Consider the following 19,462-nt stretch of genomic DNA (forward strand, 5'->3'; position numbering starts at 1 on the left):
TAAACGGCCACAATGGCCAGAGCTGGGCTGATCCGAAGCCAGGAGCCAGGAGCTTCTTCCAGGTCTCTCAGGTGGGTGCGGGGGACCAAGCACTTGGACCATTTTCCACTGCTTTCCCAAGCCATAAGCGGAGAGCTGGATTGGAAGAGGAGCAATGGGGCATGAACTGACGCCCATATGGGATGCCGGCGCCGAAGGTGGAGGCTTAGCCCACTACGCTGTAGTACCTGCCTCAGATGTGTCCCTAGATCTGTGTGCTCAGAGCAGCATTGGAACCCAGGACCTCTCTTTGTGTTTTCTCCCAGTTCTTGCACCCCAGCCTGGGTCAGTGTCTATAACTCACACGATGTGAAGAGCCAGACAGACCTGAGTCTACTCACTTGTGTCATTTTGGATGAGTTATATTTCCACCCAGCATCTCAGATTCTTCATCTCTGACACAGGGTGACAGTAATGGAATCCCAACACCACGGTGTCACTACCACTGGGCCACGTGGGCAATGGGTCCAGGCATAGGCTCAGTACAGTTTCACAAAATCCTTCATCTGAGCCATATGGGCAAATGATGAGAAGGATGAAATTCATAGAAATCACCATCATCACCCCCTTGTCTGACCATGTTCTCACACAATATCTTACTCAACTTTCATGAAAAACCCCAAGGTAGGCAGCGTTGTGATCACTTCAGTTTAAGAGATAATGAAAGCAGAACTTAAAATAAAAGGAACTGAGTTTTCTGAGCTCATATCATAGAAAAGGACATGGATCCAAGTCATTTAACTTCAAATGTGTGGTTTTTTGAGGGGTGGTAATGATATCAGTGAGATGATAGACTAGAAAGTCCTGGACCCCCCTTACTGCTATGCACATGATAATCAAACAAAAATACACAGATCAATTCCCTTTGTGAGAAATCCAATAAATAGTTCAGGGTTTAATAACCAAGCTGCCAACGCACTAACTTCTGTCTTCCTTGCTTGGAGTGCTCATGGAACCCACCATACTTTATACATATAATTTGAAAGGTGGAGGAGAGGGTTGGAAGAAGAGGGAGAAGAAGGCAGAGAGAGCTCTCATCCACTGGTTCACTTCCCAGATGCCTACAATGTCTGGGACTGGGCCAGGGCTGGAGTCAGACGCCAGAAATTCAGCTCAGGTCTGCATGGGCAGGAATCCAGAATCAGGAGCCGGAGTCAGAAATGGAACCAAGATACTCTAATGTGGATGCAGGAGTCTTAACCACTAGGCTTGATGTCCACTCTCTCAACATACTTCAGACAACTAGGAGCCATTGGGAACAAAAATGGTGATTTGGATAGTATACTCACATTTGTCACAACCCCTTCCTCCTGGCCCTGTGCAGAGTGAGCTGGTAAAAAACCCGAGATCTTAGTTTCTCCCTGGCGAAAGAGTTGGGTCACATGTCCAGTGTTCCTACTTTCCTGGGGCTGCCTGAGGATGGCTTCCTATCTCATCTGTGTCACACTGATTATCTATCTGGAGGCTGCCAAGAACAAAGATGGTGTTTTGGATTAGGACAAGGCTTTGAGAAGTCTTTAGACCATCTGGCTGGGCTGAATGGTGAGGGTCTTCTCCTGTATGATTTCAGCCTATAATGTGTGGGTAAGGTTGTTTTTTATCTAATGCACAGAAAACAGCTCAAATATTTAAGAAAAATGAAGAAACAGGGAAAATATGCCCTTGAAATGGCACAAATCTCCAGAAACTTACCCCAATGAGTGAGCTATATAGTGATTTACCCAGAACAGAATTCAAATAACCACCATGAAGATGCTTTTTGAGGTCAGGTGAACAATTCATGAACAAAATGATCATTTCAACAAAGAGACAGAAAATACCAGAAAGTACCAAATAGAAAATATGTTGCTGAGAACATAATAACTGAACTGAAAAATTCAGTGACACATAAAATTGTGCAGAAGAAAGAATCATCAAAGTTAACAACAGGCTGCTGGAAAATATTCAGTTAGGGGAGCAAAAGGAAAAAAGGATTAGAAAGAGTGAGGAAAGTGTAAGGGGCTTAGGGACACCATCAGGTGGACCAATGTACACATTGTTGGAGAGGGGAGGAAAAAAAGGTGAAAAGTTCATTCAAATAGTAGTGAAAACTCCCTAAATCTGAAGAAGGAATTAGGCATCCAGATACAGGAAGTCCATTGAACCCCAAAGATGCACTCCAAAGAAATCTACATTGATAAATATTGTAATTAAAGTATAAAAAGTCAAAGACAAAGAATTTTGAAAGCAGAAAACACGACTCAGCACATACAAAGGAGCACACATAAGACAACCAGCAGACTCTAAGCAGAAACCTTGTAGACCAGAGCAGAGCAGGGCAATACATTCAAAATGCTGAAGGAAAAAACTCCACTAACCAAGAGTACTATATCCAGCACAATGGTCCTTCAAAAGTAAAGTGGAAATAAAGACTTTCCAGACAAACAAAAAGCTGAGAGTTCATCACCACAAGCTCTGCCTCAGAAGAAATGCTAAGACGAGTTCTTCAAGTTGGAATGAAAGTAGCACTGTGAAGGCATATGAAACTATAAAACTTGCTGGTGAAGGCAGAAATATCGACAAATACAGAATAATGTAATATTGTAATGGTGGTAGGTCAATCACTTCCAGTTCCAACATGAAAACTAAAAGACAAAAATATTAAAAATAACAATACTAATGGGCTATGTTAATAGATTTATAAGATAAAAATGTCAGTTGTGATATCAGTTACATAAAGTGTGTGTATAAGCAGTAAAAGTGTAGTTTTTGGGTAAAACTGAATTTAAGTGTTGTCGGCTTAAGACAGACTGTTGTGGCTGTAAGCTGTTTTGTGTAAGTCCCATGGTAACCGAAAAGAAAATAGCTATAGAAGAGAGACAAAAGAAAGAGAAAAGGATCAAAGTATATCAACATAAAAAATAAATGAAACATAGGGGCCGGCGCCGTGGCTCACTTGGTTAGTCCTCTGCCTGTGGCACCGGCATCCCATGTGGGCACCAGGTTCTAGTCCCGGTTGCTCCTCTTCCAGTCCAGCTCTCTGCTGTGGCCTGGGAAGGCACTGGAAGATGGCCCAGGTGCTTGGGCCCCTGCACCCACATGGGAGACCAGGAGGAAGCTGGTCTGGCTCCTGGCTCCTGGCTTTGGATCGGCATGGCACTGGCTGTGGTGGCCATTTGGGGAGTGAACCAACGGAAGGAAAACCTTTCTCTCTGTCTCTCTCTCTCACTGCCTATAACTTTACCTGTCAAATAAAAATAAATAAGTAAATAAAATGAAATGTGAGAGAGTAAAGATGGAGAGGAGGAACAGAAGAACTACAAGACAGACAAAACATGAACAAAATTGCAATATTAAGTCCCTCCCTATCAGTAATTGCTCTAAATATAAATGAATAAATCAAGAGACATGGAATAGTCAGATGGATTAAGAAAACAAGATCTATCTACATGGCATCTACAGGAGACTGGCTTCAGATCTGAAGACACACAGTGAAGGGATGGAATCACACTCTACCCAATACATACGCATCATTATTATCTGCCAATTAAAAATTATGAAAAGAGAGAGTAGAATGGCTACACTTAGGTCATTCAACAATGTAAACTTTAAGTCAAAAACTGTCACAAAGAGACAAAAGTTCACCAGGAAGATAAAGCAATCATGAACATATATGCAGCCAACATCAGAGCACCTACGTATAAAACAACAAATTTTTTTTTTAGCATCTGTAGAATTTATTCAACATACCCACAGAGGCATTATCTTCATGCTGTCACACACACATACAAGCACAGATACAGCACAATATCTATATTTATCCCAATGCATTCCTTCTGAGGCTTATTTATATGTCTTCATATGCCACAGCCCATCATTTAAATAATGGGTATTTTCAATGCCAGTTCCTTTGTGGACTTTCTCGATGTCTTCAGCAGACATCTTCATGACTCCAACACACAGAGCGTGCTGTTTCCCTTCAGCCATGATTGCAACAATGGTAGCTACTGCTGCAGGGTAAAGCTTAGCTCCTGGAGAAGGTAAGCCTGGACACATGATATTTGCTCCACTGAGTACAAATTTGATGGCTCCTTTATCAACTTGCTGGTGTGGCAGGATAAAAGGATATTTGTGAAGCAACCTTAGGGTTGGATAAAAAGGCCCTTCTCTTTGTCTAAAAATAGCAATTCTCCATTTACTGTAAGGATTTTATATGTTCATGGCATCGAACTATTTTGACAGGATCTTTCTTAGGCATGATTTGATTAAGCCATGGTTCCATACCTGGAAATTGATCTATCAATTGGTTCTTAATGCCCTTAATTACTGAGGTTTCAACTGGATGCAGTTGGACACATTTTCTTTTTCATCAAATTTCTTGAACATGATCCAAGGTGAAGGGGGCGATGATAGGGAAGGGCCCGGATTGGGAAAGAAATTGAATTAGCAATGGTCCAGCAGGTCCCCCTACACGAGGAAGGCCAGCTCTGACAGTCGGAGCTGTTGTCGTTACCCGGACTAAAACAACAATTTATAGAAGTAGATGGAGAAATAGATAACAACACAATAACAATAGGAGATTTTGATATGCCACCTCCATAAAGGATGAAATATTCAGAGAGAAAACCAGTAAGGAAACTGTGGGCTTGAACAGCATACAGAACAAATGGAACGAGCAGACACATCTACAGAACATTCCACCCAGCAGGAGCAGAATCCACATTCTTCTCCAGTGTACACCGAACAGTATCCAGGCTCCATCACATAGTAGGTCACACATTTGAGAAGGCTGAAACCACATCACATCTTTTGCTTCTGCCATGAAATGAAACTAGAAATAAGTAACAGCAGAAGAAAAGCCAAAACATGCACAAATAGGTAAAAATTAACAACATACTTTTTTTTTTTTTGACAGGCAGAGTTAGAGAGAGAGAGAGAGAGAGAGAGAGAGAGAGAGAGAGAGAGAAAGGTTTTCTCCTGGTCTCCCATGTGGGTGCAGGGCCCAAGCACTTGGGCCATCCTCCAGTGCCTTCCCGGGCCACAGCAGAGAGCTGGCCTGGAAGAGGAGCAACCGGGACAGAATCCGGTGTCCCAACCAGGACTAGAACTGGGGTGCCGGCACCGCAGGGGGAGGATTAGCCTAGTGAGCTGTGGCACTGGCCAACAACATACTCTTGAATAACCAAAGGGTCAGAGAAGGAATCCAAATAGAAATAAAAAATATATTGGTGCATGAAGAGAACATAACATATCAAAACTTGTGACAGGCAGCAAGAACAGTACTAAGAGGGAAAGTTACAGCGATAAATGGCTGCTTTAATAAAGAAGGAACATCTCAAACAATCTAATTTTATACCCCAAGGAAGCAGAAAAAGAATAAATGAAACCAGTAAGGAAATAATAAAGGTTAAAGGGGCAATAAATAAAAATAATAGAAAAACAATATAAAAATCAATTAAACTAGAGTTTTTTTAAAAAAATATCTTATTTATTTATTTGAGAGATAGAGTTACAGACAGAGAGAGGGGAGACAGAGAGAGAGGTCTTCCATCTACTGGTTTACTCCCCAAATTGCTGCAATGGCCAGAGCTGGGCCAATCCAAAGCTAGGAGCCAGGAGCTTCCTTGGGGTCTCCCATGTGGATGCAGGGGTCCAAGCATTTGGGCTATCTTTCACTGCTTTCCCAGGCTATAGCAGAGCTGGGTGGGAAGTGGAGCAGTCAGGACTTGAACTGGGGCCCATATGGGATGCAGGCACTACAGGTGACAGCTTTGCCTGCTATGCCACAGAGCCGGCACCAGGAGTTGGTATTTTAAAATGATAAACAACAGCAACCTTTAGCTGGACAAACGAGAAGGAGGACCCAAATACACACAGTCAGAAGTGTGCTTGTCTGGCCTTCTCACACTGCCCTCAGAATCTGGACGCATCCTTCAATGGCTTGTGCTTTGTCCCACAAATAACCAGCTGGGATTTCATTGAGCTATGACTTTATTTCTAGGAAAAACAGAACGACAGGGGGAAAGAATATGAGGCGTGGAGGGCTGCTCTGTTAAGATTCACTATTGGGCAATCAGGAGACTCCACAGGTCCTGGTAGGCAGTGGGTAACATGACACCAGAGGTGCTAGAGAGGCGTGCACCTGCCAGATAGTACCCGCTTTCAGGGGCAGCAGAGTCCAGCTGCACCCTTGCAGGCACGCTGACTTATCCCAGGAGCATCTCCAGCTGCTGTGGTCCATACCTCCAGGGGCGCTAAAATCCTTAGAGCGTCAAGTCTGGGAAAAGGGACAGAGAAGTTTCTCTCTTTCTTGTATTCACAGAAACTTGGCTGCCGTGCAGGTTGGTAAAGATGTTCTGTTACGGGCTGGAGAGCTTTGTGGCTCTGTAGTTTCTGTTGCAATGACTTTGCCATTGGACAGCTTGAGCAGCCACAGGCACCACCTAAGTGAACAGCATGGCTGTGTTCTATTAGATGTCACACACACACACACACACACACTGCAGTTGTTGGCCCGTGGACCTTACTTTGTGGATCCCCTTTTCATGTGCTCCTCCCACCCAGCCAGCCAGTTTCCACGTTACGTTTTCCCTACCCAGCCACTGACACCTAACAGCTTCAATCCCTGCATAGAGAGGCGAATTCACTAAGTCTTGGCCAACACTAAGGCTTGGGTCCTTACAACGAACACAAGGCGAGAGTCTGCGGTAGACCTGGTGAACTGAGTGCCGAGCTGAGGGCAGCTCTGGGAGGAGGGGTCCTGGAGGAGTGCTCCCCTGAAGCTCTCTTTCGGGAAATGTAGTGGCAGCACCGCATGGGTCGGGAGTCTCAGGCTCCCAAACGACTCCACCCCACGTCGCCGGCTGTCCTCCCCTCTGAGTAATGGGGACAGGCTTTTGGGCAGCGATTATTTGGCCTCCTTTGAAGCCATCTGATGAAACTCTGATTTCATCAACCACTGAACAGCCAGGAGGAGCCTGGTGTGACACAAGCGGAATGGAATAATTTTATGGGAGTATTATTTTGGAAACAACTAACTAGCATATTTTGGAGAAAAATTAGCTGAAGCATTAGAAAAGGAAGTTATGCTATGTGCCAGTTCCCCACCCACATTTAAGGGTATAAAAGGATCATGGAGGCTGGAGAGACTCAGACCTCACCCACATCCACCTCCAGCAGCTCACCTGCTCACCCACCACCTCTCCCAGCGCCATGCCATACAACTGCTGCCTGTCCAGCCTGAGCTGCCGCTCCAGCTGCTCCTCCCGGCCCTGCGTGCCCCCCAGCTGCCATGGCTGCACCCTGCCCGGGGCCTGCAACATCCCCGCCAACGTGGGCAACTGCAACTGGTTCTGCGAGGGCTCCTTCAATGGCAGCGAGAAGGAGACCATGCAGTTCCTGAACGACCGGCTGGCCAGCTACCTGGAGAAGGTGCGGCAGCTGGAGCGCGAGAACGCGGAGCTGGAGAGGCTCATCCAGGAGCGCTGCCAGCCGCAGGAGCCCCTGCTGTGCCCCAGCTACCAGTCCTACTTCCGCACCATCGAGGAGCTCCAGCAGAAGGTGAGCGGCGGGCGCTGGGGGCACCCAGCAGCAGCTGGCTCTCCTGCTGCAGCCGAGCCTTTCCAGTGGAAGTGGACCTCACACTAGAACTTGTGTTTCAGATCCTCTGTGCCAAGTCTGAGAACGCCAGGCTGGTGGTGCAGATCGACAATGCCAAGCTGGCCTCTGATGACTTTAGGACCAAGTGAGTTGATCCCTTTGGGTCACAGGACCCCCAAGGCCCTCATGCCTCCTGGTTGGGCCCAAGGGGAAAAATGTCATCTCTCCCTGTTTATTCTTCCTCTTAGGACTGCTCATGCCAAATCAGGGTCCCCCGGACTGTTCATTCTTCAGCTGACATAGATTGAGTACCTCTTATCCCAAATTCATGGGACCAGAAGTGTTCCAGATGTTTTTTTATTTTTGGACTTTGGCATATTTGTACTTACATAAGAGATGTCTTGGGGATGGCACCCAAGTCTAAACATGAAACTCATTTAGGTTCCATACACGTACAACTTCTATACACAGCTTGAAGGTAAATTTTATGCAATATTTTTAGTGCACCTGTATTTTTTTTTTTTTTATTTTTGACAGGCAGAGTGGACAGTGAGAGAGAGAGAGAGACAGAGAGAAAGGTCTTCCTTTGCCGTTGGTTCACCCTCTAATGGCCGCCACGGTAGCGCGCTGCGGCCGGCGCACCGCGCTGTTCCGATGGCAGGAGCCAGGTGCTTCTCCTGGTCTCCCATGGGGTGCAGGACCCAAGCACTTGGGCCATCCTCCACTGCACTCCCTGGCCACAGCAGAGAGCTGGCCTGGAAGAGGGGCAACCGGGACAGGACCGGTGCCCCGACCGGGACTAGAACCCGGTGTGCCGGCGCCGCTAGGCGGAGGATTAGCCTGTTGAGCCACGGCGCCGGCCTGCACCTGTATTTTGACTGCAAACCATCCCATGAGGCTGGCTGTGGGATTTTCCACTTGTGGCTCATGTTGGTGCTCAGAAAGTTCCAGATTTTGGACTTTTGCATTGGGGTTGCTCAATCTATTTTGATCTTTTTGGAAGGGCTTCTTAAACCCCATATTTCAGAATTGAAATTAGTTTTTTTTTTTTGGGGGGGGGAAGGGGTGGGTTGATTTGGTGATGTAATAGTTGGCAAATTGCGAGCAAAGTGAGAGACTCCATCTGAGGAACACCTCCTGGTGTTAGAGTGAGCCTGTGCGTGCTTAGCTGGAGAGAAACACGTGGAAGGCAAGAGGCAGGGGACTGTGTGAGCTCACAAAGATCCAGGCCAATCTTATTCAAACAAGACCTGGATGAGGAAGATGGGCGTCTATCCTGGCTCATCCTTCCCCATCCCTTGTGCTGGAAGGTACCAGACGGAGCAGTCCCTGCGGCAGCTGGTGGAATCCGACATCAACAGCCTGCGCAGGATCCTGGACGAGCTGACCCTGTGCAAGTCGGACCTGGAGGCGCAGGTGGAGTCCCTGAGGGAGGAGCTGCTGTCCCTGAAGAAGAACCACGAGGAGGTAGGAAGCAAAGTGAAAAATTATGATGCTGCAGAGATAAGCCGCCAGCACCGGGAATCGGGAGGCCGTTACTGTCAGGCTCTCTGGTCTGGGACTGTCTCTGAAGAACTGGAAGTCTATGCAGAATGAGTTGGTATGCATCTCTACCAAGCAGCTGTGTGTTGTCTGGGGAGCTGTTGGCGATGGCCAGGAAGAACACCCACCAACTGAGCCCTGCTCTCTGCTGGTCACTGTTAGGGCCTGAATCTGGATGTGGAGATGGGGGAAAAGGGAGAACGAAGAGGGGGCTTCTGTCTACAAAGAGCTCATGGTCTCGTGTGGAGAGACAGCCACGTAGACACCGTGGTGGAACCCTAGACAGCGAAATGAGTACCGCGTGAGACGGGGGAAGAGCATTTCCAACCCAGTTTGCCTGGGAAAACACAGGGAGCTCTTCTCAGCTGCGAGGGGAGGAGGGCCATGTTCGGGGCTCCAGTCCAGGGGCAAGGCTGAGCAAAGATGCAGAGGAGGACACGCAGGGTGTATTTGACTGGGGCTGGACGTGCAGCACCTACGAGGATGTGGGGGAAAAAAGATGAGAGATGGGACTTGCTCCAGACCTTGCACTTAGTCTTAGAGGAAGTGTGAATTTGTTTCCGTTTATTTGGAAAGGAGTTGATGTGATCCCTGTTTGGCAGGTGGATGCGTGTCTTTGGGAATGATTAGGCTTGTTAGTGCTTTTTGGGTAGGGTTGTGTTCAGGTTTGTAGGCAGGAATCACAGGTGCATTTCTGTGGGTTTATTGCCTCCCTCTGCTCCATCAGGAAGTCAACACCCTGCGCTGCCAGATTGGAGACCGCCTCAACGTGGAGGTGGATGCTGCCCCCACCGTGGACCTCAACCGCGTGCTCAACGAGACCAGGGCTCAGTACGAGGCCCTGGTGGAGACCAACCGCAGGGAAGTGGAGGAATGGTTCACCACGCAGGTGCGCACCTTGGACCCCGAGCCCCACGTCCTGCGGGGCCCTTGAGGCAGGGTCTGATCCCGTCTTTTCCCCTTGGCTATTTCAGAGTGAGGAGCTGAACAAGCAGGTGGTATCCAGCTCAGAGCAGCTGCAGACCCATCAGGCCGAGATCATCGAGCTGAGACGCACGGTCAACGCCCTGGAGATCGAGCTGCAGGCCCAGCACAACCTGGTGGGTACCGCTCGCACCTGCTAGGGGCACTGCGAAGCTGGGGAGGTGGAGCCACCAGGGTATCCCTGGGGCCATATGGCCTCCTTGGCTGTCGAGGGAGAAGCCCCTGGAGAAACCCTGGAGAGCAGCAGCCGTGTGACCGCCTTCGTGTTCTGTCCCCCCCAGAGGAACTCCCTGGAAAACACGCTGACGGAGAGCGAGGCGCGCTACAGCTCCCAGCTGTCCCAGGTGCAGTGCATGATCAGCAACGTGGAGTCGCAGCTGGGTGAGATCCGGGCGGACCTGGAGCGGCAGAACCAGGAGTACCAGGTGCTGCTGGACGTGCGGGCCCGGCTGGAGTGTGAGATCAACACGTACCGGAGCCTGCTGGAGAGCGAGGACTGCAAGTGAGTAGGGAGGTAGAGGATTCCTGGGAAAAATATGTATGATGGGGTGTAGGACACAGTGGGCCAATTTTCAACTTGCCAACAACACACATTAAATCAGTGTCTGCTCTGTGGAGATGGGTGATAAGGAAATGTGGAATGGTGAAATAAAGGGAACATCCCCTGTCCCTGGAGGCTGCCCATGTCAGGTGACGGTAGGGAGATGGCCAGGCATAATACCTGTTGGGTAAGGCAGTTTGTGTTAAATTCCATGACAGCTCAAGAGCATGAGATACTATTTTCTAAAGGTTAATTTTCTACTTTTGCCCATAGCAATCTGGGAGAGGCAAGGGGAGAAGGATTTGGTAATCATTAAAATCTGATTCTCACCACTGGGAATTCTAATGTCTAATTAAGCACAAGGTATTGTGCGTGCCTTAGAGTTCTCTCCATGCCCTGCCCGATCCATTCTAAACCACTGTTCCCCCCAGGCTCCCCTGCAACCCGTGTGCCACCACCAACGCCAGTGGCAGCTCCTGCGGACCCTGCTGCAGCTCTCAGAAGCGCTGCTAATTGAGAACCGTGCATCCTCTTCGAAGACGTCAGTGAAGCCTCCTAGCTCACGCACAGGGAATGTCCTTAGCTCCTGTCTTTGCGGGAGCCCAGTTGCCATCCAGAAGCCTCACCGTGCCAACTGCCATGTTGCTCCACATTGAACTACGCTCTGCAGCCAACAAGCCAAGGCCCTCGTCAGCTTCCCACACCGGGACAAAGCCTTCGTGTGGCGGGCTGAGCCTCATTGTCTCCGAGGGTGCTCAGCTCCCTGCACCGGGAGCTCCGTGGGTGACTTTTGGGCATTTCCTGTACGTGCTGTGTTTCCTGCTCTCCTTTCTTCTTTAGTATTCTTTGGAATGTCAGGAGGCTACTTCATTTACTTCCCAATAAACTTTATTTCTGTGGCATAGTAACTGTATTTCTCATCCATATTCATGCCTTGTTAAGTACTCATCATGACTGTTTCGTAAAAAATACCCCTTCATTAAGACAGTGAGGTGGCTTAGATGACTGAGCCGAGCCTCTGTGCACACAGGAAACACAGCTTGCGAGGCAAGGACGTCCTGCTGGGACGCTCTCTCCGAAGGCAGACCTCGCAGGAATCCAGGCCTTCAGTGTCTTGTGCCTATCTTGCCTTGGCTACCAGGCCCTTGGCAATTCTGAGAATCCTCCTTAGACCTCACTGCTGGCCCCCACTGTCACCCTCATCAGACTAGAGTGGTCCACTGCCCTTCCTCCTGAAGACAGCTTCTGTAGAAATCACTCAAAGAGCAGCGATCCGGTCCGCTCACCTCACTGCACCTGCATCCCCTGTACAGGTGCTGGCTCCTCCCTCAAAATGCATCTTCACTGATTTCTGTGACCTTACCGGCCCTGGGCCTCTTCCTACTCCTCTGATCACATCTTCTCAGTCTTCTCATTAGCTATCTCCCCTCCCCTCTCCTCTGTTTTTCTGGCTGAGGACCCCCAAGTCTTGCTCTCACCTTAGCTCAAGTGTAGGGGTCCGACTGCCTGTGGCCTAGTTTTGCTGGTGTCGAGCCATTGCATCATGTTCAACTAGACTAAGACTTATCTTTATCAGATCAGTGCATCTTGCTACCTACTTGCTATCCAGAACCTGTGGCCCTCTAAAAAGACTCTCTCAATGCAGTCAACTCTATTCTCTTGCCTTTTTCATGTTCATTCTTTCGCTTAGATCCTCGCTCATATCTATAATGTTCTCCATAATCTTTTTTAAAGATTTATTTGAAAGCCACAGTTACACACACACACACACACACACAGAGAGAGAGAGAGAGAGAGAGAGAGAGAGAAAGGTCTTTCACCCACTGGTTCACTGCCCAGATGGCTGCAACGGCTGGAGCTGCACTGATCTTAAGCCAGGAGCTTCTTCCAGGTCTCCCACAAGGGTGCAGGGGCCCAAGGACTTGGGCCATCTTCTGCTTTCCCAGGCCATAGCAGAGAGCTGGATTGGAAGTAGAGCAGCCAGGTCTCGAATCAGCACTCATATGGGATGCCAGCACTGCAGGCGGAGGCTTTACCCGCTATGCCACAGTGCTGGCCCCTCCATAGCCTTTTTTTTTTTGACAGGCAGAGTTAGACAGTGAGAGAGAGACAGAGACAGAGAGAAAGGTCTTCCTTTTCCATTGGTTCACCCCCTCCAAATGACTACTAATGGCTGGTGCACTGCGCCAATCCGAAGCCAGGAGCCAGGTGCTTCCTCCTGGTCTCCCATGCGAGTGCAGGGCCCAAGGACCTGGGCCATCCTCCACTGCACTCCTGGGCCACAGCAGAGAGCTGGACTGGAAGAGGAGCAACCGGGACAGAATCTGGTGCCCCAACGGGGACTAGAACCTGGGGTGCTGGTGCTGCAGGCAGAGGATTAGCCAAGTGAGCCATGGCGCCGACCTCCATAACCTTTTAAACATTGTATTTTTTATAATTCTAAGAAAGGTTAATGTTCATTAAATAATCCCCAACAAATATGAATCCTAAGGAACCCTCAACTTGCCACATCTCTGATTTTTCAAAGCAGTCAATTCTATAGGCTACAATCTCAATTATTCATTCAACTTATCTCTGGTTGACACAACTATAATCAATTATATATGTACATATATATGTATAATTACTATGTATACCAGGTTTGATGAGGGTTCCTGAGAAACACAAGTGAGTGAACCCCAGTCCCAGCTTGTAGCATGTTTACAGCCTGGAGGGGCTAAGACGCAGAGACAGACCTCACAGACAAACATCAGTGTGGATCAAGGAGGGGTAACTCAAGAACTGGGAATCTCAGAGAGGGTGCTGGGAGGAGGCTCCAGAGGATATAGCACTCAGGGCTGGTGCTGTGGCACAGAAGGTGAAGTCACCACCTGCAACCGGCAGCCCATGTGGACACCAGTTGGTGTCCCAGCTGCTCCGCTTCCAATCCAGTTCACTGCTAATGTGACTGGGAAAGCAGTGGAAGATGGCCTGAGTACTTGGGTTCCTGCACCCACGTGGGAGACCCTGATAGAGTTCCAGGCTCCTGGCTTTGGCCTAGCCTAACCCTGGTCATTGCGACCATTTGGGGAGTGAACCAACAGGTAGAAGACCTTTCTCTTTCTCTCTGTCTCTCCCTGTCTAACTCTCTGTTTTAAGTAAATAAATAAATAAATAATCTATCTTTTTTTTAAAGAAGGATGTAGCACTCAATCAAGGCATTGAAAACCAAAGCAGTATGTCTGTGTACATTTTGTCTGCCTGTCTTGTACTGCAGGCCCTACAACAAGAGATACCATCACTCCATTAAAGTCTCATGTGAACCATGAACTACCGTGAGTAAAATCAATAAGGAAGAGTAGCACTAATGAAGATTCATGAGAAGGTTATTAAAACTTTATATACATTCGGTTTCACCTTCAATCAACTGTTATTGGGTGATATAAGCATAATTCTGAAATCAAGCGTGACGGATCTGGTTGGACAGATGACTCTGCACAGATCTGAGAAGAGGGGAAGTTTTCTAAGCAAGAATTTGCCTGGTGAAAATATGAGGACTCAGAAGGTATTATTGGAAACTGACCAACTAAATCCTAACCTGGGATGGAGGGTGAAGGGGACGATGGAAGAAAAAACTGCATGGTAGTGAGACCATATCTGAGAGTCCTTTGAGTGGTTCTCCATAGATTTGAAATATAATATCCATAAGATGGTATCTCGCAGCTCTGTCTGTACTGGGGCATTGTGGGCATTTGATGGTGTTGCATCAAACAGAAGGAAGATCCACAAGGAATCTGGTGAGGGATAACCAGGTATGATTTGGGTGGAGGACGATGTGGCAAAGAAGGGATGGGTTTTAGAGGTGTGGCTTAGGATATGGACGCTGATTGGAGGTAGGGGACTGTGGAGAAAGAAGGAAGGAAACTAGTAGGGATTGAGCACTGTATCAGCCAGGGTTCTTCAGAGAGACAGAGCCAATAGAGAGATATGTAGCCAGGGATTTATTATAAGAGATGGACTCATGCAATTATGGAGTCTGCTGTTATCAACATGGCCTTGAAAAGCTAGGGGTATGGTTGGAGCCCCAGCCTAGAGGACCAGGAGCATCATTGTCAGAGGTCAGGAGAATGAGGATCTTCTAGCTCAATGAGTGAGAGAGAGAGAGAGAGAGAGAGGGAGAGAGGGAGAGAGGGAGAGAGAACATTTTCCTTTCATCTGCATTCTTGTTCTGTTTGTGTGCTCAACAGATTGGACAACGTCAACTCACCTTGGTGAGGGAGGCCTTTCCATCAGTAGACTGATCCAACTGCTGATCTCTCTCTCTTTCTCTGTCTCTTTTTAAAGACTTATTTTATTTATTTGAAAGACAGAGTTACAGAGAGAGGTAGAGAGAGAGAGAGAGAGAGATCTCCCATCCGCTGGTTCACTCCCCAGATGGCTGCAACGGCTGGAGCTGTGCTTATCCGAAGCCAGAAGCCAGGAGCTTCTTCCAGGTCTCCCACATAGGTGCAGGGGCCCAAGTACTTGTGCTATCTTCTACTGCTTTCCCAGGCCATAGCAGAGAGCTGGATTGGAAGTGGAGTAGCTGAGACTGGAATCGGCGCCCATATGTGATGCCGGTGCTTTAGGCCAGGGCTTTAACCCGCTGCCACAGCGCCAGCCCCATCCTGGTCTCTTTAAAAACACCCACAGATACTTCCAGAAACAACATTTCACCAGCTGTCTGGGCATCCCTTATCCCAGGCCACTTGATCCATAAAATTAACCATCATGCACAACTACTAGGGACCTGAAGTTTTTGAACTTGAGATAAGGAGCAGCAGGCCTCCAAAGGAAAGAGCTGGAAAAGAATGACTGGAGACCATTGATCAAACGATAGAGCTGACACAGGGCTCTCCTAAGTCCCTGACACAAGATTCAGCCCTGGTTCTTCCAGGTCTCCAAAGGTAGAGATGACGTCTGGCTGCTGTAGGTGGAAGTGAAATAGAAGTGGTGGAAGTGATACAGAAGTCAAGGGTTGCCGGGTTGCCAGAGTTTAAAAGCAAGAGTGGCGATGAAATACGAGAATCAGAAAATCTACTGGATATAGAAATGGGGAGACCTCTAGTTAGTAAAAATGACGGCAGGATCTGTGGTTTGCTCAGTGAAGGAGTCGGCTCCCAGTGGTCCCTTCACAAGTGTCTCAAGTCACCGGCTTGTCCGTGAGTTCAATGCGAAAGTTCTACACAACACATTCACACCAAGCATCAGTCTGCTTCTCTTTATCCTCTGTGTTCTGCTAAAAATGTTTTAGCGTCTGACCTTGTCCTTGATCTTCAGAGAGTCTACATAAATAGCCTTCATTTTTTCTATAAAGGATTCTGGAATCCAGCTTCCCCAGGAAGACTTTGTCCTGGATTGTTTGACGCTCTTTGCCTCTCTTCTAGACCAGATGGAGTCAAACCACAGCCTGGATGAACTTGGCACTTTGGTGACATTGTTTGATTCTTGAAGACCCCCAAACTCCATTCCCACTAGAGGCCCAGGGCCAAGTGTAAGGGAAGCAAAGGTGGCTCTGGGGAGAGCCTGTGGACCTACAGCTCTGAATCCCATTTGGAGGTGTTGGTCACTGTCTTGGCTCAGCCCATCTTACTACCGACCTGAGTGGTTTTCCATCATTTCTCCTGCTGGCCCCTCACTGGAAGTTGAGTAGATCTAGCTGTGTTTGCTGAGTTCCTGGATTACCTCCACTCTTTCTCCCCTCGATGTAGTGAGGCTAGGGGACCGATGAATTAGCAATGCCTGTTGCGGGCTTATATCTTGTTCTTGTAGGCAACTCTTGACTGGTCCAGCAGCATGGCTGCTGTTGACATGGGACAAATGGTGCTTTCAGTCCTCTACCTCCCCCTGGGATCCCCCTTTGACATGAAGCAGTCTTTTTGCTCTGTGTGTGCACCAGGATACCACTCCTGGACAGTCCTGGCTGTCTGGACACGTGAAAATACAGTTAATCTGTAAGTGGCCCAAGTTGTTACTTTGCCCTTCTAGGATTACACCTTTTGCATTTCCACTGCGAGAATTTCAAGCTGCAGGGCCTGGCATCAGGAAAGATGGTTCTGAGAGGAGGGAAGTGTCTCCATGCCTTTAAGGTCAGGTCACAGGGCAGGTGGCCTCAGCAGGAGGCTGGCCAGACTCCACGCCATGGTTAAGAGCCACTGGGCGCTGTGTGTGGCTTCTCCCTGGAAACAGCCTTGGCTTCCGTAATAAATAGCACCCTTCAACCTCAACTGCAATTTGCTCACATCTTGGGACCAGAAGCCCAGCCATGACGTCTGGCACAATTACACGGGCAGGTGTAAAGCCTTCCTAGTTGTTAGGATTTGATTTGCTCATCATGCTTTTTGAAAGGTCATTGGCCAGAGACAATATCATTACTATTCAAAGGCAAGAATTCATCATACCCAACAATTGGAATAAATACAAAAAAGCTGCCTTCCTGAATTCTTGGGAAGCTAATTGCAACTTGGCTCTTTTTTCAACAGATCCACATCCCCCTTTGAATCAGCCATGTTTGGGGACCGTGCAGCTATGCACCTGTCATGATTGCATGGACCCAAGAAGTGCTGAGGGTCGCATTTTCTAAACTCTGCCCTCCACTTTCAAAGATACGAGGTTTCTTATTTCTGAATTCTTCCACTTTGGCTGAGGTAGATGGTAGTCTGACTCCATGGATTCTGATGAGTGCATTTGATAGTCTGCAACAAGTTGTTCTTTTTCTATTCTTTAAAATTTCCATTTCTAGGGGTAGGCTCTGTGGTGCAGTGGGTTAACGCCTTGGCCCGAAGCACTGGCATCCCACATAGGCGCCGGTTCAAGTCCCGGCTGCTCCATTTCCAATCCAGCTCTCTGCTTTGGCCTGGGAAAGCAGTAGAAGATGACACAAGTCCTTGGGCCCCTGCACCCATGTGGGAGACCTAGAAGAAGCTCCTGGCTCCTGGCTTCGGATTGGCACAGCTCCAGCCATTGTGGCTATCTGGGGAGTGAACCAGTGGATGGAAGCCCTCTCTTTCTCTCTGTCTCTACCTCTTTCTGTAACTCTGTCTTTCAAATAAATAAAAAAAATTTAAAAATTTTTAAAAATGTCATTTCTAGTTTTTTTTTTCTTTTGAATCCTGGAGAAAATAAAATTAAAGGGGAGAAAGACAAGGGGTAGTGGAAAGCTAGTGGATCTGGTTACTTGTTTTATGTTACGTGATCTCATCCAATAGGACTTCAATCAACTTCACACTGGTTTTAAACTGACATACCCTTTGCACATCTCACTCATGGGAGGAGGGCAGATAATTTTAAGGGCAGAGAGTTGTGGCCTGTGAGTGTTGTGGAGGGTATTGGTATCTTCAGGGTCACTTTCGAAGACCACCCATTCTTTCCCAAGAGGCCCCTTTGCAAGAGCATATTTGAAACTTCTCCATGGAAACGTCTTTCTGATCATCCAGGACAACACAGGTTATTATTTTACAGTCACAACTTGTTTCTGATCCATTAAAGACGTTACTCATCTTGGTTGTTTATCCTACTCACGGGGCTTGGTTTCAAAGGACATTTAGTTGGTTCCAAACATAAGTGCACCCTTGGAAGATGAAGATTTGCCTCCCATGAGGATAACCAAAAGAATGTGTCTGGGGCTGCAAGGGCAAGTTTGGAGAGAGGCTGATCTGAGCCAGGACTGTAGGACAGGATTAGCACGTGGCTTCCAACAGGAGCTGCCTTGAGCGCTCTCAACTATTATAAAACTACTGTAAAGCCCTCAGAGTTCACAGCTCCACTTAGAATAGCACAAGAGAAGAACATCTGTTTGCCAAAATGTCCCAATGGCCATGAGATGCTGGCTACGCACAATGAGAGGGGGTGACTCTGCTCGTCCTTTAGAGAGCAAGGCTCGGGTGTTCTGACATCAGGCCAACCCAGAGTTTCCTGTGTCCAAGTCTCAAGTGGTAATCATGCCTTCTTGCCTAGGAAAACTCCGTGACAATACCTTTGGCTCTCTGATGGAGAAGGACAGGTGTGTTCATTCTTGGCTGGTTCTAATGTAGGAGAGGATATTGTCCAGCACTGACCGAGCTGCATGGAGCTCAGGCCATCTCTGCACTATTACATCACAGTAGTGAGAAGACTGGAAAAGAGAGGCAGTACCATATGATGCAGAGAGCATGGCCACTGGACCCAAGAGAGTAGCGACTGAGTGTTGACTTCCTATTGGACGTCAGTGACCTTGAGCGACTTCCCAGAAGTACGATGTCCTTGTCTACAGACATTGGCCGAGGGTCAGGAGGACTGGAGGAGTTAAAGCAGATAAGCACAGCACAGTGCCTGGTGTGCAGTGCGTGCTTAGCAAGCAGGAGCCCTCACCAAAAGTAGAGTCATCCCTGCCTAAACATGTGGTTCAATGCTTCATGCATAGCAGGTGCTCTGAAATTGTTGCTTCTCTTAATGTTCTTGTGAATACTGAATAATAGCAGAAATGGAGCCAGGGAGACGTCCTGAGGCCCCACAGTAAGAGGGCGGAGTTGTCCTGCACCTTCCAGGCTCAGTCATGAAGGGACATTGAACCGGATGGCTACATCGGTCCTTTGGGAGCAGGGCTGCCAGCGTCCCCTGCTGCACAGTCTGGCTTCCAGATGGCTTTTTCCACAGCGTCCTAGCTGAGTGTGCGCTGGGCTCCTGGTGCCCCCGGCTCCGGAGGTCAGCCCAGGGCTGTCACTCTAACCCAACGCTCTGGGCACAAACACTGCCGGTGGCAAAGCTGGTCACTTTGAAGCC

The 19,462-nt window shown here is 48.2% G+C and overlaps 1 protein-coding gene and 1 pseudogene across 1 annotated transcript; one reads left to right on the forward strand and one right to left on the reverse strand.

Annotated features, from left to right (window-relative positions):
- Positions 1–3,792: 3,792 nt before the first annotated feature.
- On the reverse strand, positions 3,793–4,526 carry LOC133777230 (malignant T-cell-amplified sequence 1-like; annotated as a pseudogene).
- A 2,577-nt stretch (positions 4,527–7,103) lies between these two features.
- LOC133776592 (keratin, type I cuticular Ha4) lies at positions 7,104–11,197 on the forward strand. Its single transcript, XM_062215663.1, has 7 exons — positions 7,104–7,578; positions 7,680–7,762; positions 8,928–9,084; positions 9,887–10,048; positions 10,134–10,259; positions 10,425–10,645; positions 11,116–11,197. Exons 1-7 carry the CDS (start codon positions 7,231–7,233, stop codon positions 11,195–11,197), a joined length of 1,179 nt encoding a protein of 392 aa, XP_062071647.1. The 5' UTR covers positions 7,104–7,230.
- The last annotated feature ends 8,265 nt before the right edge of the window (positions 11,198–19,462 follow it).

This window comes from Lepus europaeus, chromosome 18 (genome assembly GCF_033115175.1).
Source record: "Lepus europaeus isolate LE1 chromosome 18, mLepTim1.pri, whole genome shotgun sequence".
NCBI classification, from domain to species: domain Eukaryota; kingdom Metazoa; phylum Chordata; class Mammalia; order Lagomorpha; family Leporidae; genus Lepus; species Lepus europaeus.